The following is a 26293-nucleotide window of genomic DNA, read 5'->3' as shown; positions in this document are numbered from 1 at the left end:
AGACCTGCCCTTATGGAGTTACTGTGACCCAGTTATTCCTCCTTCCGACAAATCACCAAGAACCAACCTTTCTCTTTCTCCCAACGTATCCCACCACTCATGGTTTTAATGTTATGGCTTTGGGGTGGTGCATGCGCAACTTTTATTAGGACCTGGTTATCATAGCAATAACAACAAAAACTCAATGAACACAAGGTTCATTCAAGAGTAGGCGCACAACTACCAATGTTGACCCGTTCATGGAGCCATTCGTCTTCCATCCCTGCCCTTCCCATTCAGATCTCTTCCCGGTATGATATCTTTATATTCGGCGCACCCCAAAGCCTCCATGATGCTCTTTATGCTTCTTTAAATGCTGTGTCGGCTTTTTCCTCCCAGTGACCTGCTGTACCAGACATTTCGACTCCTGGTGGGGAAGTTTGGGCTCTGTGACAGCAGAAAACACCTGCTAGGTAGCAGCAAAAAGTTGACGGCCCCGAAGGGAGAGGTAAAAGGCATTTTTTATTTTGAACACATGGGGAAAATCATAAAGTGCAGTCTGAATACCCCCTACATCAGCGGCGTAACTAGGAGAGGCAGAGCCCCATAGCAGGCTTCTGAATGGGGCCCCCCTTCCCACTTCAAAAATATACTTACTTGTGTGAGTTACACACCATACATCGTATACATACTCATACAGCATATATACATCACATATATGTAAAATGTGCAGCATAATATGTATATAGTGGTGCACATCCTCCACTTTTTAGTTTGTCAGGTCAGATGATGGGGCCCCTGACACAGTGGGCCCCATAGCAGCTGCTATGGCTACTACCACTGTAGTTACGCCCCTGCCCTACATGACATCACAGGACCCCAGAGGGATCGGGATTGTTCAATGATGAGGGTGAGGTACACATACACCACACGTACATACGGCTTAGCATGTAAGGAACGAAGGAGATCCTTCTGATGGGGTTATATGACATTGTCTCATATGTCTCATTACTCTAAACTAGTTTAGCTCCTAGTTCCCTGGGATGGACTATATCATACTTTATACATATAAGGGGAATATACATTCTTCATGTCTTCAAAATCCGAGTAGCAGTAAAAATTCTGTTTGTTGTTACTGGAGTCAGTCAACATTTTGTGGACAGGCCCACCCCTCACTGCCGGGCTGACCCATTGTCCTTGTAGCGGCCGGGACTGACCTATGACACTGCTTTGTATAGTGCCATATAGTATGGTGCCTATATACTGGTGCCATTCTCTGGTTTCAATTTCTATTATTACATTTTTTCATCTAGACTTTACCTTCTTTGCTCAGTCGCCCCCTGGCTTCATGTCCTTGGGCCATGATCTTGCCATTCTTCCTCCTGTAGGTTTCTTATCTTCTGTTTGCACATTCCTGTGTCTCCCTGCTCCAACCTACATGAATCAGGAGGGAATGAATTAGCAGAAAAAAAAACATTTATATACAAAAAGTTTTTTTTTTGTTTTGAACTTTAATGAGTATAATGAATTTTCGGAGTGGCTTTGCTTCCATTCCCTTGATTTCTGAGGGACAGGAACGCTATACATGCCTACCCGTTATACGTACCCCTTTAGGCCACTATATTTTTACTCTATTTTATATCACCTCCTGCCCTAGGACAAGGGACAATAAACCCCTGTTACCACACACAGGAAACTCAATTGAAAATGTATGTTGTTTGCTGGACCAGCTGAGTTGTATTGCAGACAGGACAGTTGGACCAGCTGAGTTGTATTGCAGACAGGACAGTTCAACTAGAGAACATGCCCTCCTCTATGAGGACCTTGTGTTTTAGTGGGGTGCAGGTCACTTCTATCCCCTAGTCGTAGTATTGCACACACTGCATCATGGAGGCAAGCGATCTTATGTGTAGGACTTGACTGTATCATGAATGTGGCTTCTGGTATCCTTTTTACATATTACACAATTGTTCTAAACTATTTTTGAACTTCTATGTAAACCCTAAGCGTTTTGTCTTTTGTGCTGTTTTTGGTTTAGTGATGAGAAACCACGGGAATCTGAAACTGATCCTGAACAGTAAAATCTTTGATGGAATGAAAATAGAGAGGGCGAATCGCAAGTGTGTGCGCATCACCGCCACCGACCTGGTGGACGACGGCGTCAAGATATTCCTTGTGCAGGTAGGACCCGCGGACATCTATAAGTCATGGCTGGGGACCTGGGTCATGGATCTACTAGTATAGGAGTGGTGGCCGTATTCTATCTATCCTTAGAAGGCATCACCCATCACTACCGAACGGGCCACCATTAGGTCCTTAGAACGCACATAATGCTATAGATATTGCTAACCCCACGCTGTCTCCTTCAGGCGGGCGTAAAGGATGCGGGACGTCTACATGCAGCCATTCACCACCGTCTGATTGCGCTAAAAAGCCAAAGGGTCCAGAAGCAAGAGCAGCCCTGCCCCAAACCCCAAGCCGAGGAAGACCCCAGTACACAGCTACTGACCAGCGACAGTGAGGATGAGGAGGATGATGAGACAATGCTGTATCCCAGCAAGATCTCGGGTAAGTGTTCAGAGCATGGTAGATGCAAGAAAAGGGGGTACATAACATGTCTAATAGGGGTGCTTACACTAATGCTGAGATGAGGGGTCATTTTAGGAATTGGCTTCCTAACACTGAGGAACGCTGGTCTAGATGATACTTTCTACGCCATAGACTCATGATATCTTATATGTTACACTTTGTTACCCTCTGTGACCATTTGCATTGTAAACTTCCTACACTAAACCGTAAGTACTGTATGTTACACTCCCTACAGTTCTCTCTATATGGTGCCCTCCCTATGTAATAGACTATCCACACTATGCACCTATTTGATATATTGTGTATGATAGCCTATGACAGTCCTACTGATAAGATCCTCTATGTAATAGACACTCCACACTATGCACCTATTTGACATATTGGGGCAGATTTACTTACCCGGTCCCTTCGCGATCCAGTTGCGCATTCTCTTCGGTGGATTCGGGTCCGGCCAGGATTCACTAAGGCAGTTCCTCCGCCGTCCACCAGGTGGCGCTGCTGTGCTGAAGTTCCCCGAGGCCCGCCAGAATGCTCTGAAGTCCACCGGCCTATTCCTGGTGAAGGTAAGCGCGAGTCCCGCGACACCTTTTTTTTTTTTAATGTGGCGGTTTTTCCGAATTGGTCGGGTTTTCGTTCGGCCACGCCCCCGATTTCCGTCGCGTGCATGCCAGCGCCGATGCGCCACAATCCGATCGCGTGCGCCAAAATCGGCGCAAATCGGAAACATTCGAGTAACACATCGGAAAAACGCGAATCGGGCCCTTAGTAAATGGCCCCCATTGTCTATTATACATCATACACTCTCTACATCATGCACACTGTGCCTAATACCGCTCTTTCCAAGATACACCCTCTAACAATTTACCCCCTAACCCTTTCAGACCATCACCAGTGGACCGGACCATTGGTATAGTAAACTTTCTACGAGATACAGTATTGACATTATTTCCTATAGTGACTGTGTGATACACTCTGCTTGATGCGCTGGCTACAGTTTAATTTATATGATCCCCTCTTTGTTATATGCTCTCCACACCATGCACCTATTTGACATATTGTCTATGACATGATCATCTATGAAATACACACTCCACACTGCGCTCCTATATTACATATTGTCTATTTTAGTCCTATTGCATCAATAAACTTTATATAGCATCCACTCTATACACCATGCTCGTGCTGCCCTAAACACCCTCTCTATATGATTCACTCTCCCTCTCTAACAATTTACCCATTAACCCTTTCAGACCATCACCAGTGGATCCGTCAGCAGCCCGTCCTCTACTCCTGACAGTCAGCCTTCATTCCGCACGTTTCTCCGCCGCGCATCTCCGTGCTTTTATGACACATAAAGCAACTGTGTACGTGTCCGGGAAATACATCATTCTACAAAGCTGCGTGGATCCAAGTTATGGACTAAGACCAGGGACAACTTCATCATCCAGGGTCATGCATCATAATCTACCACACCGGAGACAAGACTGCTAAGTTATTGGGACAACACAAATACCTCAAGGACTACGACTCTGAATGCACCTTACTATTTGTTCAGCATTCCTATTGTCAGCGGGTGTCCACCCCAGATCCGTTTTTACCTTGCCAACAGGTGGCGCTAGTGCGACCATGCGCCCACGCTTCATGGTACATATGAGTGTGAATTCTACAAGAATATCCGCAGATTGAGCAAGAACTGTGCATCATATTGATGGATGGAGTTTACTTTTTTATAAGCGTCGCTATACGTTTGATTATAAGATAGGACGATACATTTGACGTTGTGTATTGCTCGGCTGCTACGGCTGAGAGCAGTTAAAGGGGAACTCTACCTAAGAGCCATGTTACTAGCAATTCTCTAATACTAATAACTTCCTCAAGACCGCTACCACTCCCTAATCTCTACCATTCTAGTCATTCCCTATCCTATAAAGAGGTTTACTATGACTGCTACCGCTCTCCAGAGGTTGTGATTGGTGTTGTAGTTCATCCAGATATCTTTTCATGGAACCACAATGACAATGGAAAAGTGTCTGTGTTCGGGCAACATTTTATAATATTCTGGACAATCCCTTTAAATTTTGCTTCCGTCCCCCCCCCCCCCATCAGCTTAAGTGTAAGTCTATCAATAAATCATGGTAGCCATGGCCGTAAGTACTTTAGCTGTATCTGAGTACATGCATCCCTGGATCCTCCTTATGGCAAATTATGTGACCCTCTTCACTTCCCTTCCCCTAATAAGGGACCTCTAGCAAGTTTATTACCTCCGTCAATTAGCGTGCTATGAGGGTGTCTCTGTCTGAAGGTCCCAGCATGTCAACCACAAGTTAAAAGGACATCTATTAAATTGACGAGAGAACCGTGTAATACTTTATTTCTCCTGCGGGGGCGCTGCAGACTTGCTGCTGTTTTTTCACAGCCGATTCAGCTTATCATCAGAGATTGATACCATCTCTAGTATTAGAGAATTTCTAGTAACAAAACCCCCAAATTTGATGTGATTTGAAGGTGGAGCTTCACTTTAAAAGTTTTTAGGGCTAATTTTTTTGGCTAACTGTAAACTATATATATATATATATATATATATATATAATGTGTATATCCTAATCTTATGTGTATTTAAAATTGTCCTATACATAAAGTTATATATTTCTATTTTATTGAAGGTCATTTCTTAGTGTAATATATAAGATTGATAATTTAACAGGGTCGCGCCTGACGCCATTGTGACAGATATTCTGTTTGCATCTTGTACTTGTCATCATGCCATGGATGTAGATGACCCCCCCCCCCCCCCCACCAGTAATCTGGAATGATCAGTAATAATTACTGGGATACATTGGACTCTAGTTCTTAAAATCCTGTTTTTTCCACATTTTTGTTCCATTCTTGGGGGGGTGGAGTTAACTTTATTCCAACAGGAAATGCAATAAAATTTCATTATATTTATGAAATCTTCTGGTTTTCTTATGTTAATATGTAGGGACTTTGTGCAAGTCCTGCATGGCTCGTCCAGGTTCCTCTGCAAATAGTTTCTCCTGGACAAATCAGTGTTGGACTTTTGAATCGCCCAACCCAATTTTGAGGTATCAACCTCCATCGACCCCTTATAAATAGACCCAAATAGTCTCCCAACTAGGTTGTCCTCTTTTGGTAGGGTCCAGTATTGAATGAGTGTATGGTCCTACCATTGGATCTTCTTGTAATCTGGTGGGCCAGTCCAACACTGATAGCCAAGATGTTGTAAATCGTGGGCTTAGGCCACATCAGAGCTCCTCCTGACTGGCTTCCCAAGCATTTAGGTTATGCTTGGAGGACCATTACAAGATCTCCTCCTGGCTGGCTCATCAAGGTGTTGGATATCAAGGTCTACAGGACCTCGTCCTTATCATGAGCACTCATGACTAGTTTGCCAAACTTCAAGTAATATTTGAAGGAACGTTTAGAAGATCTCCTCCAGGCTGGCTCACCAAGGTGTTGTAGATGGGGGTCTACTGTATGTAGGCCACATCCGAGACCCCCATGTCTAGTTTGCCAAGCTTCAAGTTATATTTGAAGGACAGTTTACAAGATCTCCTCCTTGCTGGCTCACCAAAATGTTGTAAATCAGGGATCTACTGGACGTAGGCCTCATCTGAGACTCTCATGAGTGGCTTGCCAAACTTCTGGTAATACTTTAAGGTCCCATTGGAACCATTGGCTGGTTCGCCAAGATGTTGGAAATAAGGGTCTGCAAGACATAGACCTCATCTGGCCCCCTCATGACTGATTTGTCAAGCTTCCAATTATACCTGAAGGACTCTTTATAAGAGCTCCTCCTGCCTGGCTCACCAAGGTCTTGGGAAACAACTGCTCTGAGACATGCAGCAAATTATTGATAAGAAGAAAAATGCTGCAGAAGCCTCTAACCAACAGAAGATTATGCAGGTAATAAATCATACAAGCTGGTAGCCAACATGTCTGGCCATAGACATTATTAGTCAAGCATAACCTTGCTCCACTGCGTAGCACATAGGGGACGTTATCAGAGCCCTATCAGTCTGTAGCTTCACAGGCTATTACACTGTCTCCCCCTCCTTCTGCCTGCTGTAACCACACACAGTGGGAAGGAAAAGTGCCTGTGAAGACAGAGCATGGGGCTCATTAGCATCATTTTAAAAGTTGATTTTAGAAGGAAGGAGGCCGTGGATAACAAATATAAGAAGATTACCACAGTCACAGTGCCTGGGTCTAGGAGTAATGTCCCTGGTTTATCATGATGGATTTTGATGGTAGATTTTCTTTAAGAGATATGGGAAGACTGATGGTGTGTAGGGGCTAAAAACGGAGTTGGCAGCTCATCCATCCAGCTCCTGGCAGCTGATCTTCCCTTAGGGAGAGGGAGGATACAGAAAGAAATAGGGGGCAACAATGTGATATAGAGACTAGTCGGAGTCCTATAAGTGTGGGGGGAATGAACATACAGGCGTAGAGTGAAGGGACATATGAAGAGAATAGGGCAGTGGTGGCACTCGGAGCCCTCTATATGGGCACCCTTGCCATTACCCCAGGGCAGGGTTCGCCAGACAGGACTCAAGGCCTCTTGCAGTCCCAGGCAGCCCAGGACCTTAGAAGGAAGCTACTATGATAATCCAAGCTTCTTCTCCTTCTTTCTACCGTATTTGTGTCCTTAGGTGCCTATACAATTTAAACCTGTGACAGAGCAGGGAGTAATAAGTTACTGATTAAACTGTCACATTGGCAATTTTCCGAAAAATATGTGGGTTTTGGTTGTAGTTTGGGCACTCGGTGTCTAAAAGATTTGCCATCACTGGAATAGGGTATGGAGAGAATAGGGACATCCAGATTTAAGCCAAAAAAGCTCATCCCCTATAAATGTTTTACACTTAAAACTATTTACTCCCTACATTACAGCCCCTTAGGCACAAGGTGTGAAGATATCAGTGAGGCAGAGGGGTACAGTGATACTCGGCCTCCTATGTGTGCAACATATTTCTCTTCATAACTACAAATTCCTACCTCCTCCTCGGCTAAAAATACTCAAGTGGAATATTCTTACTCTGCTGGAAAAAATGTATCACGGCCTCTGCTCCCAGCGACATTGTGTCAGGCGAGACTCCCTAATCTCTCCCTAAATCACCGCCTGGAAATATGAAGGAAGTGTCACAGATGGTTGATAAGGGAAACAAGGACATTTTTTCTTCTTATAGTGTAATGTACATCACAATGGACAACGTGGGTGACTATATATATTTTCTTTCCGTCTCCCAATTAAGGGCATCAGTACACTCACCATGGCCAGAATCTATGTGTATGGGGGTCATTGGGAGGAAAAGCTCTTGATGGGTTTTGTCAATAGGGGAGAGGGGTGACAAGTCTCAAAAAGGAAACCTCTTCCTGTAAAACAGAATGTAAAAATGTGTCTACTGCCCTGCCTCCAGCTTTTCAGCAGATTACAATCAATTCTCAAGTCAATGCTCAGCACTGCTGCATATTGTAAAAAAACGAATTCTATCCCCCCTTTTATCCAGCAGTCAAGCTCTCCCCACTTCTGCAGTAAACCTCTCTCCACCTATGCAGTAAAGCTGTGTCCCCCATTACAGTCAAGCCCTCTCCTTCTCTGCAGTAAAGCTCTCTTCACCTCTGCAGTCAAGCTCTCTTCACATTGGCAGTAAAGCTCTCTTTACCTCTGCAGTAAAACTGTCTCCACCTCAACAGTCGAGCTCGATTCACCTCTGCAGTAAAGTTGTCTCCCCCTCTGCAGTAAATCTCTCTCTACCTCTGCAGTCAATCTCTCTCCAACAACCCATAAATCCTCCCTTTAAAGTCGCACACATTCGCCATGTGGATACAATTTTGGTACCAGTGTGAGCCGAGAGACAATATGATATGAACTAAAAGACCCCCTGGGTTCAAGTAAGCTAGGGGGTCACGATCTTAGTGAATATTGCAGAGTGCAGAGTGCATTCTCGGCGGGCAATGCACTTTGGGTGAACTCTATCAAACAGGTAAGTAAATGTGCCCCAATGTCTGAAGTGACTCTCCCCCTTGGCTCTTCTTAGGTAAAATCTGTCTCTTCTCTGCTCATTGTCACATGACTTTGGAGGAGGTAAACGGTTGAGATTTTATATAAAAGAGAGAATTCTAGAAAGGACATTACGATTACATCCCTCCCTGAGGGGGCTGCTAGTTTATTGTTGTGCGGTCTGATCTGAGTCCTTTTAGGCCCCTTTCACACTAGCGTTTTACACACAAGTTTTATCCAATGGGTTTTGTCAGTGTTTTTTTCACGCTCACGTGTGTGTTTTTAATGTGTGAGGCTCTCCTCATCCTCTACTTTTGCAAGTCACGTGTGAAAAACGCAAAACTGAATCAAATCAAAAACAGATGAAAACTGCAGGCTAAAACAGCAGTTTTTTTACGCGTTGCACTCTGACCTGACATGTAACGCAAGGTGTGAAAGGGGCCTTAGTTTAATATTTTGGGTGCCCCTCAGCTTGTGCCCCTCTTTCAGCAGCTCTGGAGATGGATGTGTAGAAGACTCTGTCTTAGAGCTGTTAATGTATATTTATAGCCACAGAAGTCATTTTACAGGTGTCTCAATCACCATAACAACCGACCTGGTGACTACTTTCGCTTTCCATAGAAGCCGTTGAAGGTCTACAAGAAAATGGCGGCGGCGCGGAGACATTTTTAGCGGTGATTAGTGCAGAGGACAGGGAGGGAGAGGGTGAGGAGATGCCCCGCCCCCAGCACTCACCAGCAGCAGGAAGGGATAATCTCCTCACTAGCGCCCTCCCCGGGTCACCCCTCGCCCGTCCTCCTGTCACCCGCCCGTGTGACCGCGGTGAGCCATGAGCTCGTGCCGGGCGCTGCTGTGCGGGCGCTGCCTCCTCCTCACCCGCCGGGCGCCCCCCTCTTCCTCCTGCCTGCGCCCGAGGCGGGTGTCCACGCGGCCCAGCGGCTTCAGACCCGAGAGAGTGGCCGTGGTGACCAAGACCACCCGCTATGAGTTCGAGCAGCAGCGGTACCGCTACACTGGTGTGAACGAGGACGAGCTCCGGGAGCTGGTGAGTACCGGGAGACGCCACTAGGGGGCGCCATAGAGAGAGGGGGGACTTATCACTTTATCATCTTCCTAACTTAAAAATGTAATTTTTAATTAAAAAAGTTATCGTAATTGTTATCGTGACAACCGGCAACGCACGTGCCTTTTCGCCCGCCGCTTTCTCAGCGTCTAATGTAGGTCATGTGACTTTTCTTTGGAAATATGTCACCAATGGGACGTGAGTTGGGAAGTTATTGGGATCCGTCATGGGGGGGTGGGTCATAAGGTGTATTATAATGGTGACCCTAATATCGTGATCCGGTTCAGACGCATCCAAAGCCGCGAACAACAAATCCACTTACGGATATTAGAGGTCGCAGGATCCTTAAGGTTTCCAAGATCCGTTTAGAAATGCAATTGGAACGCAGTGGGAGGAGCTACTCCCGATCCCGTAGCACTTTAGACGTAAGCGCTTCCGATCAGGCTGCGTTCACACCTTCCGTCTGGATTGTGTTTCAAAATCGAAATGTGAATGTGATCAGATTTGATCACCCGAAAAAATTTTGGATATTTCTGTAACAAAAATCCATTCAATGCTGTTGGTGTGGTTGACGTTGCAGAGCACAGCGCTGGGTTATCTCTGTTGCTCTCATAGACGGTCAATGTGAGTGCTGGAGATACCCGTGTGCTGTGCTTCCAGCAACCCAATAGTATTGAATTGAGCAGCAGGACACTGGCTTGACCTGCCGCTCCATCAAATAATGAGATCAGGACCCCCTGTGCTTGTGGACAGTGGAGTTAGACCCTCACGATTTAACACAGAGACTGCAGCAGACTCCAAGCTGTTCAGACAGATGGGTAAATGGCAGTGATCACTAGAAAAACTGCCATGTACTGCAATACTATAGTATCGAAGTATATGACATGTGTGATCAGACCCCCTAGGGTTCAAGTACCCTAGGGGGCCCAAAACATAAAAATTACAAAAATCGAAAAGTTCAAGGTACAAAAGTTCATGGTAAAAATAAATAAAATCCTAAACATGCCAGGTATTACTGCTTCCCAATAGTCCTGGTCTATCAAAATCTAAAAATGGTAATTCATTCACCATTAACCATTCACCAAAATTGCACCCAAATGTCCGAAACGTCACTTTTTGGCATTTCGCAACACACAAAATTGAATGAGAAGTGATCAAAAGGTCGTACATAATAGCAGCACTAAAAAAACAAACAACTTACTCAGCTCCGAAGTTTGAAAAAGTTACTGGCGTCAGAAGATTGGCGAAACGAAGAACTTTTTTTTTTTTTTTTTTTTGTAGAAAAGGTTCTGATCTTTTAAACAAAATAAAACCTATATAAATTTGGTATCTCCCGGATCGCACCAACCCTAGGAATAAAGTAGAGGTGTCGTTTGTAGCGCACAGTAAAAACAAAGGCCACAAGAAAATGGTGTAAATAAAGGGGGGTCAATTTTACCTCATTTGCCATTTTTTCCAGCTTTCCCAGTGCACGGCATGGAATATTAAATGCTGTCACTAGAAAGTGCTCAGTGTCCTGCAGAAAACAAGCCCTCACACAGGTCTCTACATGGAAACATAACATTCTGGATTTTTGAAGCTGGAAAGTGAAAAATGGAAACATAAAGTGGACAGTGACATCAGCAGTGTCCTCCCTCCTGCTCAGCGACGCATGCGCTCAGGCTCCGGGATGTGATGCGCTGCATCCATTCCCCATAGGCCTCTATTGCCTCTGCTGAGCGTATACGTCGTTCAGCAAGATGGAAGGACGTAGCTTGCCCTTTTCAGCGGATGCGTCATATACTTGTGTTACATATAGTCAATGTGTGGAGCTTTCCTGATCTACACGCTGAGCATGTACAAAAACACGTAATGTGAACACAGCCTAACCCTGATCAGCAAGACTCCTCCGCATTATCAGCCAGATTTCGGAGCACAATCGATGCAGAGACCCTTAGCAGGTACATGCTCTGTTTCCATCCTATGTTCAAGGGCAGTGATGTAGGACTTGTGGATGTTGTTGTAAGAATTTCCAGTTTTCTTTACAATCCCTCCTGCTGTGTCAGTACTATATGCAACAACGCACCCCCTTCTACCATCCTAGGGTCTGGTGCTCAACGTATGGTCCTGGATGATATATGTCTCCTTGGGGGTTTTTATTCACTGACAGCAAGCCAAGTTTTTAAAGGCATGTTCCCACAGGGGGATGGGCCGGCTTCTGGTGGGAGATTCCCGGTGTTGGTCAGAGATGTTGCTGTAGGGATGCCAGGAGCGGTGCCAGGAGAGAGGGGAGGAAGCCAAGTACTGGGAACTGAATGTTCTGGTTGTGTCCAGATAGCGGGAGGAGACCGGAGATGTGAGGAGCCGCTCCGACCCCTCCAGGAGATGGAGAGGATGATAGAGCATCTATTGTGTATAGTGTTATCTATATGGGATGGACTGCTGCATAGTCTCAGCTCCTGACCAACACAGGCCCATCCATATACTCTGCGCTATAGTGTTCTCTCATGCCGTGTCCTGTGCTCCCTGATGGCCCTCCCCTACTGTGCCCCACGCCGGGCCCCCGCCGCCCCTCCCCTACTGTGCCCCACGCCGGGCCCCCGCCGCCCCTCCCCTACTGTGCCCCACGCCGGGCCCCCGCCGCCCCTCCCCTACTGTGCCCCACGCCGGGCCCCCGCCGCCCCTCCCCTACTGTGCCCCCCCCGCCGCCCCTCCCCTACTGTGCCCCCCCGCCGCCCCTCCCCTACTTTCCCCTCACGCCGCCCCTCCCCAACTGTGCCTCCCCTGCCCTACTGTGCCCCGCGCCGGCCACCGCCGCCCCTCCCCTACTGTGCCCCCCCCGCCGCCCCTCCCCTACTGTGCCCCCCCCCGCCGCCCCTCCCCTACTGTGCCCCCCGCCGCCCCTCCCCTACTTTCCCCTCACGCCGCCCCTCCCCAACTGTGCCTCCCCTGCCCTACTGTGCCCCACGCCGGCCACCGCCGCCCCTCCCCTATTCTTCCTCCTGGCCTCTTTGACCTCAGCTCCTCCAGGAGGCGCCCCCTCGTGTCAGTGGCCGCTCTGCGTGGTGCATCAGGTAATCTCTCCTGAAAGGCACATTGCCGGCACAGTCGTGGCTTATGTGCGATTCATCCATGTTTAGCCCCGTCAGTCACGGCTTATCCCGGCCGGATAACCAACACATCAGTCATTTAAAGGGACACTACAGAATATGAAAATCTTCCCTTCTTATCATTCCCATACTCCTCTATGAGTGATGCTGCGGGCGGTCCGGTGATGCTGCGGTTGCGGGTGGTCCGGTGATGCTGCGGTTGCGGTTGGTCCGGTGATGTTGCGGGTGGTCCGGTGATGCTGCGGTTGCGGGTGGTCCGGTGATGCTGCGGTTGCGGGTGGTCCGGTGATGCTGCGGGTGGTCCGGTGATGCTGCGGGTGGTCCGGTGATGCTGCGGTTGCAGGTGGTCCGGTGATGCTGCGGTTGCAGGTGGTCCGGTGATGCTGCGGTTGCAGGTGGTCCGGTGATGCTGCGGTTGCAGGTGGTCCGGTGACGCTACTCTCTGTTATTTTGCAGCTCGCACTGAAAGGCTCCAGCTACAATGGACTATTACAGCGACACAACATCCACTCGGAGAACGTGGAGCACGTGGTGGAGAGTCTGAGGTCAGTCCTGTGTCCGTGTACATCCATTATCCTATAGGAATAGCTGCCGGGGAAGGTGATCTCTGCAGATCCTGATAACTTCTAGCTTCCCTTTCACAGTATTCGGCAGGGAGCTCATGTCTGTCTGGTGCATTGCTCTGCCGCTGTGCATCATGGGAGATGTTGTATTATATATCTGGTCATAATCACTATCATTGAACATCACATTGTCCTGTAGCCTCCCCTCCCAGCAGGGTTCAGCCCTATAGATGTCAGTAGGGAGCGCGATTGCCGCCTTGCATTGTGGGAGATGTAGTGTTTAACCTCTGCAGACACCCGTCTCCTACAATGCACCATGAGAAGAGACTTGTGTCCTCTGTATACTATACCGGCCGGCTGCTAGTGGTCAGGTACTGTGCCTGGAGATCCTTGTGATGATGTCTTTCTGTATGTTGTTAGTAGCAGCAGAACTGTGATGTCCGCAAATTTATGTGTGGAAACAGCATCCGGTCAGCCGACAAATTAGTGGTAACTCGCATATAGGCAGGGGGTGCAACAAGATGTTCATCCCAGTCGCCAGAATCCAGGTACTCAGATTAACATAAGGCCACCCACAAATATGCAAAACAAGTATCAAGTATAATCCTACATCACATATATGTAATGTACTTATAATCCCAAGATCCACAGCATAAATATACAAACATTGACAGCGCACATATTCATCTTTGTAATATATCAATAGCAAAGAGCCAGAGTTTATGGGTGTCAGCTGATCAATCTGAACAGGATAACGACCTGGTTTTTTTGTATTTTTTTTATCGGTAAAGATGGGTTAAGGCAGAACTGGGACCTCAGAACTCTGCATAAAGCTAATCCACAGCCTCATTCACTCACCTGGGTAAAGACTGTGTAGTATTCAAACAGAAACCTGCCACTGATTGTACTCATTGCAGAGGGGGGCGGGGCTGTGGAGCACCTGAATGGAGAGCACAGAGCACAGCAGTGTGAGGACACCCCCCAAACTCAGTGCACTTGGAGAATCTTCATTCCTGGAATATAAATCCATCACAGTATTGCTGCTGTTTCTACCAACAACAGACACAAATGTATGATTACACATCTCTCCAGGCACACTACCTAACGCTGGCTGCAGAGGCCACAGAGCACAGCAGTGTTAGGATACCCCCGTAGTGCACTTAGAGAAGCTGGAATATAAATCCATACTTCACGGCGCTGCTGCTACTAACAACATACACAGAGGTCTGATTACACATCTCTCCAGGCACAGTACCTCATGCTGGCTGCAGAGGCCACAGAGCACAGCAGTGTTAGGACACACCTCTAGTACAATTGGAGAAGCTACAATGCTGGAATATAAATCCATACTTCACGGTGCTGCTGTTACTAACAACATACACAGAGATCTGATTACACATCTCACCAGAGACAATACCTAACACTGGCAGCAGAGAGCACAGAGCACAGCAGTGTGAGGACATGTCCCTGCTGCATTTGGAGCTACAATACTGGAATATATATCTATATGGTCCACAGTCCTAACATCATACATAAAGGTGTGATAACACATCTCTCCTGCCCCTCCTGGACCCCCTGATATAACAGCCTGGGGTTATGTGACTGACTGCAGCGCCGCTTGTTTTCTGCTTCTCCTTCAGGAATGAAGGGATTGATGTGCGGGTGGTGAAGAGGAGAGACTACGATGAGGAGACGGTGCGGTGGGCCGACGCCATCATCTCTGCAGGAGGTACAGATCGGTATTGCACTTTCTAGCTTTGTCAGTGTTTAGTGTTCTTTCTCTTTTTCTGAATTTGATCCAAATCTCATCAAACCCCCCCCCCCCCTCGGATCTGTGGACGGTTTGTATTGCAAAACGAGTCACATGACTGGCGATGTCCCTGAACTTGTTCTGATCTGCACAATATGTAACGTATCACAGAATTTCACATCATGTAGGAGAGCTGTAATCTGGACAAAGTCAAATCCTGGAGTAGAATATATTCCCTGGCTGCCATTTTTAGTTTTTTAAAGGCCCATGGTCCTGTAAGTGCATTAAAGGGGAGGTCCTGGACTGAAAGACATGGTTGCTTTACTTTGCGCTTCACCTGGGCACAGGCTGTGTGTGTGGTGTTGCTGTATAGCTCCATTAAAGTAGATGAAGTTGGGCTGTAAGCCTTTGTAAATCCCATGATCAGGTGTGTCCATCCCTTTAAACATTAAAGGGGTTTTTCAGACTAGTGGTCACAGGAGGGAGAATGGGACCTGAAAAACCTCTTTAAGGGTTGTTCTTTGGCTGCAGTTCCACGGGGAAGAGTGTAAAAGCTTGATGAAGGTTCTGTGAGAACATAGGTACAGCTCCCAGAAGCCATCCTTGTACTCCCACCCAATCTCCTAATTAATATAAGGGGGCACGAAGAGGTGGGGTTGTAGAGAGAATAGGGGCATAGAGACTAGAGGGGCGGGGCCCGGAGACGTCTTCATTTAGAGGAAATGGTGAATGCACTGAAAATTCCTTATTCCATTTTATAGAAATTTATTTTCCTCTTTTTCAATCCTGACAGGGGACGGGACGATGCTCCTCGCTGCCAGCAAAGTTCTCGACAAGTCCAAGCCTGTGATCGGAGTGAACACTGATCCGGAAAGGTAACCTGACGTCTTCCCGCAGCGTCTGGTGATGTGACTGGTCCCTGTACTGAGCAGAGGGGTCCCAGGTGTAAGACCCCCATCTATTTTCCCTAAGATTATAGATGGGATGGGCCAACATTATAAAACCTGGAAAACCCCATTAATGAGGCAGAATGCCCCCACAGCGGCCTCCAATAGAGCCACACGTTGTGTCTTCTATTACAATGATCAGTTTTGGGCTTTTTCTTTCCATTACACTCACTTTTTACGTTTCCTCCCCCTCCACAGGTCAGAAGGCCACCTCTGCTTACCGGTGCGCTACACCCATTCCTTCCCAGAGGCTCTGCACAAGCTTTATCGCGGTGAGTTCAGGTACGATTCTTGTTGCGGTCCTAGTGGAGATCTCCAGGATGTTTCTCTTTTACACCGTGCAGTGAGGTCTGGATCAGGATCAGTTTAAATGATTTAGGTGCATTTGACTTGCTGACCAACAGACCTGACGTATAAAGGAGAAGGATTCCAGCAATCGCTGTTTAGTAAGGTGGACTTTAGACTGATGCATTGTAACAAAACTGCAGCTGCTGCTGGTGTGTTTAGCTCACAGAGCATTGTCTAGACTGAATACAGCCTCTGAATTGTATCCAGTCTAGACAATGCTCTGTGAGCTAAACACATCAGCAGCAGCTGCACAGATCTCTCTGCTGGTTTTCTACAATGAATCAGTCGGGAGTCCAGGCTGTTTAGCTTGCAGAGCATTGTCTGGATACAGTTGTAACAAAGCATCAGCTGAGAGCAGGACTAGTTGCAGTGTGTTACCTAGTCTGGTATTAAGAAGGAGATCTCAGAATTGTTATTCCTCCTGTATCACCAGGTGGCAGTGGAGACAGCGGATCAGACTGTTCCTGGAAGGGACTGGGATAAACCTGACGCCTGTAGACCTACACGAGCAGCAGCTAAGCCTGGAGCAGCACAGCAAGGCCCATAGTGCCGGAGGTCATCAAGAGCAAAGTAAGGTGAAGAAGACCCCACTATGTGTAACACTGCGTAGACCCTAGAAAGGTCACATGCCATGTTTTGTATTTTTACAATATTGAAAAAAGCACATTTTAGCCATGTTCTAAAGTGGCCCAGACAAGGGAATAGGACTGAGCTGCAATACCAAGCACTGCCACTGTACAGTAGTTACAGCGAGGAGACGGCAGCACTCGTCCAACTCCAGATTGTAAGGGGCTCTGTGTCATCCGACATTTTGAGATGCCTTAAAAAAGTGTTATCCCTTATTGGAGGTACATGGTCTCTTGAGCCTGAATATGTATACATTGCCAACCTGTTTATTAACATTTTAAGTTTGTTTGGTATGTTATTTGTGCACAAGTCTTTAATAGGTCTCTATTATACCTGTATGATAAGTGCTACTGACCCCTGGTCCTGAGACTCGGGGAGATGCAGCGCAGCCTCATGCATAAGATTGGAGATGCATTTCCTTGCCTAGTGGATGCCTGGGGCGCCTCACTACACAACACTACAGTCTCATTGTTTGGGGGTCCAGAGACTGAACCCTACACTACAGATTTGCCTCTTACAGTGTCTCCAGCCATAGCATCCCGGAGCTGTAAGCCGTGATGTAATGCACTGTCAGCATTGATCTTCTGCTTTGTGTTTTTCAGCTTCTGCCACTATTTCGGGGCCCCATCTGTTACCGATAAGAGCATTAAATGAAGTATTCATCGGGGAGTCCCTGTCCTCCAGGTATGATCACTTACTCCATGATCTCCATTGGGGACAATAAGATGGATCATGCAGCAATGTTCACACAGAGCAGATTGTTGCAGAGGTTTTTGCAGTTGTCCAGGAAAGGGGTTTTCCAGGAATCACTATGGATGACCTAACCATCAATAGGCCCTCAAGATGAAGCATTGCTGTAGGATCAGAAGCATTCATCTATCTACTGCAGATTTTGTTACAATGTCTCAGTCCGGAGGATTGTCTATAACAGACTTTTTAGCTGTGAAAAGTATCTGATCTGTATAGAAAACCCTTTTTAAAAGTTAATATGACCAAGGAAATAGCTGTGTAGGCCGATGTATCTCCATGGTAACAGACTACAATCTTTTGTATTCTGATTCTGCAGTCATCCATCCCTTTATCTGCCGCCAAGATATGGTTAATAGGTTATAAATATGGCACAGATTAAAGGGGTTATCCGGGTTTAAAATTTTTTTTATGGCCGGGCTGGGGAGGGCTATTTAAACATAATAAACATGTACTTACCTCCTCCGGTGCTGCCGATGTCCCGCGCCGCGGCCCGTCTTCTCCGTGCGCCGGTTTCATTACAGCGGCGCACAGGGAGCTTCCGGCCGGCCGGATGCTCCCATGCGCACCATCTCCCAGCGCTTACAACGCTGAGAGATAGGGACGCATGGGAGGAGCCGTCCACATCGCGGACCGGAAGCTCCCTGTGTGCGGCTTCCGTGCCCCTGTTTGTTTACAGGGGCACGGATAGAAGGGACCGCGGCGCGGGACATCGGCGGCGCCGGAGGAGGTAAGTCCATGTTTATTATGTTTAACTAGCCCTCCCCAGCCCGGCCATAAAAAAAAAAATTAAACCCGGATAACCCCTTTAAGCTCTGCCATTAGAAAAATATGAAGAGGAGCTCCTCAAGGAGTGAGCTTTGCTTCATAGAGTCCTGGAGTTTGCTGCACATTGCAGCAGACACCCACCACTTGCACCGATCACAGAAAAACGGGACAAGGTTTTCATTTTTTTAAAAAAATGTATTAAAAAGCAATAAAACCTATATTAATTTAGTGTCCCCGTGATCGTACCAAATCAAAGATTAAAGAGGTGTTATTAGTAAAGTGAAAGGTGTAAAAACTGAACCCACAAGAAAATAGTGCAAATACGTTTTTTCACGACATTTGGATTTTTTTTTTCCCTGCGTCCCCAATGCATATAATAACTCCATCACTAAAAAACACAATTTGTTACACAGGGAACGAAAAATTAACACAAAAGTTGGCGTCCTTTACAGGTTCTGACTACACAGGGGGGCTTGTTTTGTAGTCTGTAACCATGGAGACAGATAAGTCATGCCCATGAGTTGTAGGCACAGAAAGATTGTTTTAAAGTTGCTTCCTTCTTCATTGTAGATACATGGAGCAGTAGTAAGCGGGCTCTGATGGTGGTTATAGTCGAGTGTTTTCTGACATTTAGCTGTATATACTGTGCAATATTGACTGTGCTCTGCACCCTAATATGATGCTGTGGCTCTGTCACTAACCTCTGTTTTCCGCCATGCTTTACCTGCTTCAGCTATTATGCAGATTAAAGGCCACAATCACCCTCATTCTCCACTTCACTATTATTGGTGTTTGATCTTAAAGAGGTTTCCCTACGAACTAAAGTTAGGTCCTATCCCATGGATAGGACCTAACTTGCTGATCAGTGGAGGTGTCAGTGCTGAGACCCCCACGGATCACGAGAACAAGGTGTCCATCGGACCCATCGTCACTCCTTCAGATTAATAGAGCATGCGGACGTGCATGCTCCATTAATCTTTATGGAGCTGATGGAAATCAGTGAGCGCAGCGCTCAGCAATTTGTCGGCTCCATAGAGATAAATGGATCAGAATGGTCATGCACTGCTGTCTGCTCCATTAGTCTGACAGACGGACCCCTCATTTTCGCGATCTCATCACTGAGACCCCCTGTGGATAGGGTCTAACTTTAGTTCGCGGGAAAACCCCTTTAATCTACAGGAATATCTTTTTAAAGGGTGTCATCAAAAAATAACCCCCTTCTGGGCTAGAACTAGAGTATACAAGGATCTGGAGTGTTGCGTTACCCTATTACCCCCATTATCTCCAGGATCATGTCGCACTGTTGCCGTCTTAAGCAAATATTTTTCCATGTGCTTTCTATCGCTCGGCCGCCTCCTGCATTGACTTGTTATATCCGTGTGACCCCCCCATGCTGTGAGGTTAGCGCCCCTGATACACACTTATGTTCTGTCTTGTTTAGGATGAACTATAAATTCTGCAAACCACGTTTTACCTTCTCGCTTCATAGGGCGTCCTATTACGAGATCTCAGTGGATGATGGGCCATGGGAGAAGCAGAAGAGCTCAGGACTGAATGTTTGCACAGGGACAGGATCTAAGGCCTGGTAACTTCTGCCTCTATAATTGGGTTCACTCGCGTGTGAACAAAGCTGGGTCACTACAGCGTCTTGGGAGAATTGTAGGATTTCGAGGTCATCAAAGCTCTAAAACCTATTGTCCTAGACCTTATTAGGGAATTTTGGTTTAAAGAAACCTACCATCTGATTTGATACATTATGAAGCAAACATACACCGAGACTGCTGTAGCTACACTGATGCAGGATCATATATTGGTTAATCCCTGAGCTGAGTGGTTTTGCTGATAAAACAATTATACAAATATGATAATGAAGCTGTCTCGCTTCTATGGCTGGCTCAGCACTTCTCCTAGCACATTAGTTATGCACTGTTCACAGGGTGATGTAATCACTGTGTTGTGTCTGAAGGCAGAATAATCAATTGCTGCACCATCCCCCAGCTGCTGTGTAATGAGTGATCCAGCTCAGGTTGGTTAGTCATGTCTTGACTAAGCCCCATGTGTAATGAACAGCTCCGTGTGTAGGCAGCCAGCCTGACCCAGCTTTCCCAAGGTCCTGAATTTTCTAATTGTTTTTCAGCAAAACCACTCAGCTCAGGAATTAACTAAGATATGATCCTGCATCAGTGTAGCTACAGCAGTCTCAAGGTATGTTTGCTTCATAATGCATCAAATCAAATGGTAGGTTTCCTTTAATATAATCCAGAACTCTCCATTGACTTCTACATTCATTTGGAAACCCAGAAGTTATGCTTGTAGTGGTCAGGGGGATTCGCTGTCCAAGTCCCTTTCAAGTTCATACATTTATCCCCTAATCTATGAATAAATATAACATTTGCTATCAGTTTTGATATTCTGCAGCTATACATGAAATCTCGGTAAAGGTTTTCTCGTGGTCTTGCCGTACAACACGTATTTGTGCCACTTAGCACATTGCTACAGACCCACAACTATTTTACTGCGAATTCAAGTCACGGCTGTAACAAAACGGCCCGAAACCCTTGTATCAGGGCTTGTATGGCAGAAATCTGGTGTAGAAGCTCGGAAATAATCACAATTACTTTCAAGTAATTACCCTTCAAGTAAAGGGCCTGCGCACTTCATAGACCATGCAAAAGTTCATAGTTAGAGGTGCAAAATGACAGCAGCTAGCAGCGGGTGTAGTCTTGGTTGCCGGCCCAGAGACCCTCCGGAAACATCAGAAGGTCTAATCGTCTTGATGTATCTGATTTATCATGAGCGCTGGGCGTATAATAAATCTCCCCCACGGAGTGAATCCTTACTACAGGGGCTCCACCTTCACATCTCTGAAGACATCAATGTGGCTCAGATGCAAACACTACATCAAAGAGAACACCCTACAGGAGCTGCTATGTGAGCACCCAGCACCCTAGTGACTGCTCCACTCTATTCTCTAGGTCTTACAACATAAACAAGATGGCTCCGCAGACGGTGGAGGAGATCCTGAACATTGGTGAGTCGGCGTTGTGTCCGGAGGGTGCTTATAAGTCGTTATCTTATAGCCCGAGATGGTACGTGTTACACTTGTCCATAGGAATATGGTAAGTGTGGAGTCACTTTTTTCAAGTAGTTGTGCCAGGGGGAATGACATGCTTTACCCTCTACTACATGTCTCCACAGCCAATCATTAGATGGAATGGTGACTTCAACCATGAGTGGCCTCTGCAGAATATCCTCATCATTACAAAGGAAGCTAATGACTGCTCAGATGGGGCAGAATGACTAGTCTGGCCGCTAAAGGGGCTGCTCCAGTCATAGCAAGTTAGGGCCTATCCACAGCCATGTTCATGGGGGTCTCAGTGATGGGACCCCGGTTGCACCTGTGATGACGCTGTTCAGCTCTATGGTGGAGCAGCACTAGTCTGTCTCTGTCACCTCCACAGAAATGAACATGCGCAACTTGCTGCTCCAATCCTCTCAGGTGTAATGGAGGGATCCCCCTGTTCTCGTGATAGTAACAGGACCCGCACCTGAGTCCCCCGCGGATCAGCAAGTTAGAACCCATCTACAGGATAGGTCCTAACTTGCTATGACTGGACAACCCGTTAGGGTGAAATTGACCAATAGCCATTCCATACCCTGACATCTGACCAGGCAGCGATTGTGTAGTAGATGTCATGATGGTGGAGGGGGTGAGCTCCATTCAATAAGACATTATTCATCCCAATATAGAATGCAACTAATTAATACCTGAAGACAGGACTGATTCTCATTGAAATGCAGCCATTGTTTCCTAGATCCTAGTCTATATGTGAATGAGATCTACTTCTTTTTCTTTTTTTTTTACCAGTGAAACGTCACAAAATTGCAAACGTGACCCAAAACGAAGGCCTAATAGAGAGAGGTGAGAGTTGTACTGAACGGTGTGTATTTATAGATTGTACACAGTGTCCTATTTGCAGGCAGCATGTTATAGAGCAGGAGGTGCTGAGCAGATTGTACATAGTGTCCTATCTGCAGGTAGCATGTTATAGAATAAGAGGAGCTGAGCAGACAAAAATTCATTAATTTGACAATTGGTGACAATCGTAACTAATAATTTCCTATTTTGCAGTGACAAATGACTACAACGAATCTCTAATCTTCAACCCGGAGGAGCAGAGGATGTTCTTCAGTGTCCGGGAGCCCATCGCCAATAGAGTGTTTTCCAGCAGCCGTCAGCGAGGTTTTACCTCTAAGTAAGTCATGTGACTGCCTGGCATCCCCCCCCCCCCCCCCCCCCCCCCCAATACATGTAGTGCCGCCATAGAGTATATAACCCGCCCCCTCTTGCTCTGCAGGGTGTCCGTGCGCTCTCGCTGCTGGGACGCTTGTATGGTGGTGGACGGCGGGACATCTTTTGAATTCAACGACGGAGCGATTGTGACCATATCTATGGACGGCGGGGACGCTCTGTGCACCGTACTCCTGGATGAGTGATCAGCGGAGGGGTCCTCATTCTTTAGGACCTTTATCCCATCCATCCACCCTAACCTCAGGACACCCAGATAATGTGCAAGGCGGACTGTGGGATCAGTACAACCACAGGAGACGTGGAGTCTGTTACAGGGAGATCTGCTGCCAATCCTACACGACTGCTGTATCTCAGTCACTGACTGCTGTACATTTGTATAAATTATCAAAAACAATAAAACTCCGGGATCTATTATTATTACCGCTTGTTTGTTACGCACCAAGCAATTTTTAGCTTTTCTTTAAATGACATTTTTGTTTTCTAGCAACTGTGTACATTCTTGGCTGAAACAAATGTTTTTGCCCCGGCCATTTTCTGCTTTTTGAACTAAATATATATATATATATAACCCTACTTGAAAGTGGATTGTCCGTGCGTCTTTTCTTTGCTCGTATGTAGTTGTCATTGTTATATAAAGGGTTCATTTCCTGGCCCCTAATAAGCTTAGCGCAGATCCTTCTTAGGCTGCGTTCACATTGACGTGTGCCTGCCATACTGTAGCATGGCGGTGCCGGGGAGAGGAGGAGGGGAGCGCTGCTCACCCCTGCCCCTCTCCATAGAGGAACATGGGGGACGGCCCCGTATTACAGGGAAAGATAGGACATGTCCTATCTTTTCACTGTGTGTGTGTGTGTGTTTCAGAACAGCACTTGTGCTGCACCGTACCGTTCCCGTAGGGCACTGTGCGCCAATCGCCTGCTATGGGGGACGTATATACGTCCCCCATACGTGTGTGAATACAGCCTAAGGCTACATGCACACTGCGGTTGACCTCCTATACCGTAGCACGGCGGTCACATGGCAGCGGGAGAGGAGGATACATCCATAGGGATGTATGGCGCACGGTTCTCTAAAACGAGAAGGCGTCCTATCTTTTCCCGGGTACGGTGCCGCACAGCTCCCGTAGGGCGCCGTGTGCCCTTTGCCGTCTATGGGGGACGTATATATCGGCCGTATATACTTCGCCCATGCGGCAGTGCGAATGTAGCCTAACTAATAGAAGCTGCACTGCATTTCATCAGCACCACCATAAGACACATTTCACAATCCCAAACTTTTATTTAACAACACAAAGACACAGATATTTGGTTTGAGAAAGCGCTTTACCTGCCAAACAACCTGTTGCTTTGAGGACCGTAGTGTCTTTGTATCGCTGAATACAAGTTTTAGGACTGTGGAGAACAAGTACCACCACTGTACTTGTGTTGATTAACCCCCTTGCCACTGAAGCCACTTTTCACCTTCCTGATACGGCTTCTTTTTTTTCTAATCTGCCCTGTGTCACTATAAATGGTTATAACTTTGGAAAAGCTTTAAAATATCCAAGTGATTTTGAAATCGTTTTCTCGTGACACTTTGTACTTCATGTCAGTTGAAAAATGTTGGTGTTTATGAAAAAAAATGGATATTTGCTGAAAAATTCTCGATTTTCGAAATTCTAAATGTTCTACTTTTGCCACACATAACGGCAAAAAACTTAACTTACATTTACCGAATGTCTGCTTTATGTCTCCATGTCTTTTTATGCATCCTCTAATTTTTTTTTTTTTTTAGAATGTTCTGGGGCTTTGAACACTATTGAGGGACCTGCTCAGATATATTAGAAATTACACCCCTCAATGTATGTAAAACAATTTTTCTGAAGTTTGTTAACCCTTTTGTTTTACTTACCGGTGCCAGAAGCTTGACGTAATAGTACTACACAATGCGGGAACTTGCCCTCCGTTATGCAGTACTATTACGTCAAATGTCTGTTAGGGGTTATACATGGTTATCCTGTAGGGCCATAGCATCTGAACAGATCCGGATTCCACACAATACCTTTTAATAAATAAAATTAGACACGGCCTTGAGTGTTGAATGGTGAAAAGAGGTAGCGCCATTTCATTCTCACCTAGTGAGAACAAGTTTGTCGCTTATAAGATCCTATTCTATTGCATACTAAACAAAAGAATCTGTTTTGACATATTTTGGGCCACGCTCAATTGGGCTTAGAAGTGTCAAACCTTTGAGATGGCTTTGGCACATATAATGCCTGCTTTCTGTTGTAAACAGATGGATAGATCTGTCCCATTACACCAGTAAGGGGCACAGGACTAACCATCTGATCTTACCGACTTGCTACCTTCATGCACCTACTATATAAAATTATCTCCCCAAGTGCTTAAAAGAGCAGTCTAGGTGAACCTGTTCCATAGTCATGACAGGGGCAGAACATAACCCAAATTCTTCCTTTGATGCAGAGGCCCCTCAGGGCCTGCACTGAATATAAAAATGTTATTCTGTCTAACCCAGACTGCTCCTTTTCAGGTATTTAAGACTCTACTGTAATTTATAATTGTGAAACACTAAAAACTAGCAGAAACTCAAATGTTTAGCTGCTTCATTGCAAACCCCAGTATAGTGGCGCCTACATGTGACATACTGTTACTATACCATACATAATGTTTACTAGATCTCGCCCTACCTATACACCAGCTAGTGTCCAGCGTATCACAGTCTAGTGTTCTCCATGTCCTGCCTTTTCTGTACATTAGGGAACCATGTTGGATCCTCTTTGCTCAACTTTCTTGGATCTATTTGAAAGAAAATACAGCAGACACATTTTTTTTGGAAAAAAAGACCTTCATTAAAAGCACAATTAAAAAAAAGTTGATCATGGCTCTAGGCATCACCCACTGGTCAGCAGCGTGTGCATACATGACCTCACTCATACTCTGCACATACATGGCATCCAGGGCAGCATTCATGGCAGAGCTTCCCCTCTTCTGCTCAGCACATTTAGATTCAAGCACTTTTGGTACAATGTGTCAGTTACAGCACTGTGCATGTATTCACATCTGTAGATAGGGGGCAGTGTGCACGTTTTCCAAATATAACAGCGATCGCTCAGTGTTGTATATCTGAGTATTCTGATACAGAAAGTTATATGAGCTACAGTGAAATTCTCAAAACTTTACATTTCAGAATAAAAAAAAAAAACAAATAGAAGAACCAGACATACAAAAGTGAAAGGAGAATCACAGGCACTGAATTATAGAGCAAGAAGCCGGGGATCCTTACTTCATCTGTTCTTGGCCCATACACACCAGGGACAACCTCTATCATACAGGAGCTGTAGGATATAAGTGTCTTATGCTTATGGAGACTGACAAGTCCTGTGGATTTGTAAAGTTTTCTTCTGTTGAACCACAAAAAATTTCTCAGTGTGAAAAAAAATTAAATCCAAAGCAATAGTGAGTGTAGTTGTCACAAATTTCTATGCAGACA

At 46.1% G+C, this 26293-nt stretch overlaps 2 protein-coding genes and 1 long non-coding RNA gene across 8 annotated transcripts in view; 2 read left to right on the top strand and 1 right to left on the bottom strand.

The window, feature by feature from the left end:
• The window catches only part of RANBP3L (RAN binding protein 3 like), a 34520-nt gene extending 29033 nt beyond the window's left edge, over nucleotides 1-5487 (top strand). The window contains exons 13-15 of one of the 3 annotated variants that reach the window (XM_072135036.1): nucleotides 2018-2160; nucleotides 2349-2547; nucleotides 3819-5487. In XM_072135036.1, coding sequence (XP_071991137.1) covers nucleotides 2018-2160; nucleotides 2349-2547; nucleotides 3819-3862 — 386 coding nt within the window. In that variant the 3' untranslated portion in view covers nucleotides 3863-5487. Of the gene's footprint in view, nucleotides 1-378; nucleotides 488-2017; nucleotides 2161-2348; nucleotides 2548-3449; nucleotides 3497-3818 lie in introns of those variants that run through there. The other 2 variants (XM_072135045.1, XM_072135054.1) reach the window with 2 other exon arrangements.
• Nucleotides 126-9392, bottom strand: LOC140117895 (uncharacterized). Of its 2 annotated transcripts, XR_011853098.1 has the most exons (5): nucleotides 9186-9392; nucleotides 7859-7962; nucleotides 7585-7708; nucleotides 1300-1413; nucleotides 126-426 (listed from the first exon to the last, which is right to left on the bottom strand). It is a non-coding gene; the product is annotated as an uncharacterized lncRNA (long non-coding RNA). The 2 variants fall into 2 exon arrangements; XR_011853099.1 differs by lacking the exon at nucleotides 7859-7962.
• Nucleotides 9281-23384, top strand: NADK2 (NAD kinase 2, mitochondrial). Of its 3 annotated transcripts, none has more exons than XM_072135066.1 (12): nucleotides 9281-9635; nucleotides 13199-13287; nucleotides 14946-15034; nucleotides 15849-15930; nucleotides 16201-16284; nucleotides 16784-16920; nucleotides 17580-17661; nucleotides 19934-20077; nucleotides 21468-21523; nucleotides 22361-22414; nucleotides 22625-22748; nucleotides 22851-23384. In XM_072135066.1, the coding sequence occupies exons 1-12, from the start codon at nucleotides 9420-9422 to the stop codon at nucleotides 22987-22989; spliced, it is 1296 nt and encodes a 431-aa protein (XP_071991167.1). In that variant the 5' UTR covers nucleotides 9281-9419; the 3' UTR covers nucleotides 22990-23384. The 3 variants fall into 3 exon arrangements, with proteins under 3 accessions (XP_071991167.1, XP_071991176.1, XP_071991185.1); XM_072135075.1 differs by having other exon boundaries at nucleotides 9283-9635; nucleotides 19982-20077; XM_072135084.1 differs by lacking the exon at nucleotides 9281-9635 and having other exon boundaries at nucleotides 13194-13287; nucleotides 15845-15930.
• The last annotated feature ends 2909 nt before the right edge of the window (nucleotides 23385-26293 follow it).

Source organism: Engystomops pustulosus, chromosome 1, assembly GCF_040894005.1.
Source record: "Engystomops pustulosus chromosome 1, aEngPut4.maternal, whole genome shotgun sequence".
Lineage (NCBI taxonomy): Eukaryota > Metazoa > Chordata > Amphibia > Anura > Leptodactylidae > Engystomops > Engystomops pustulosus.
This window is presented reverse-complemented; position numbering and strand designations above follow the sequence as displayed.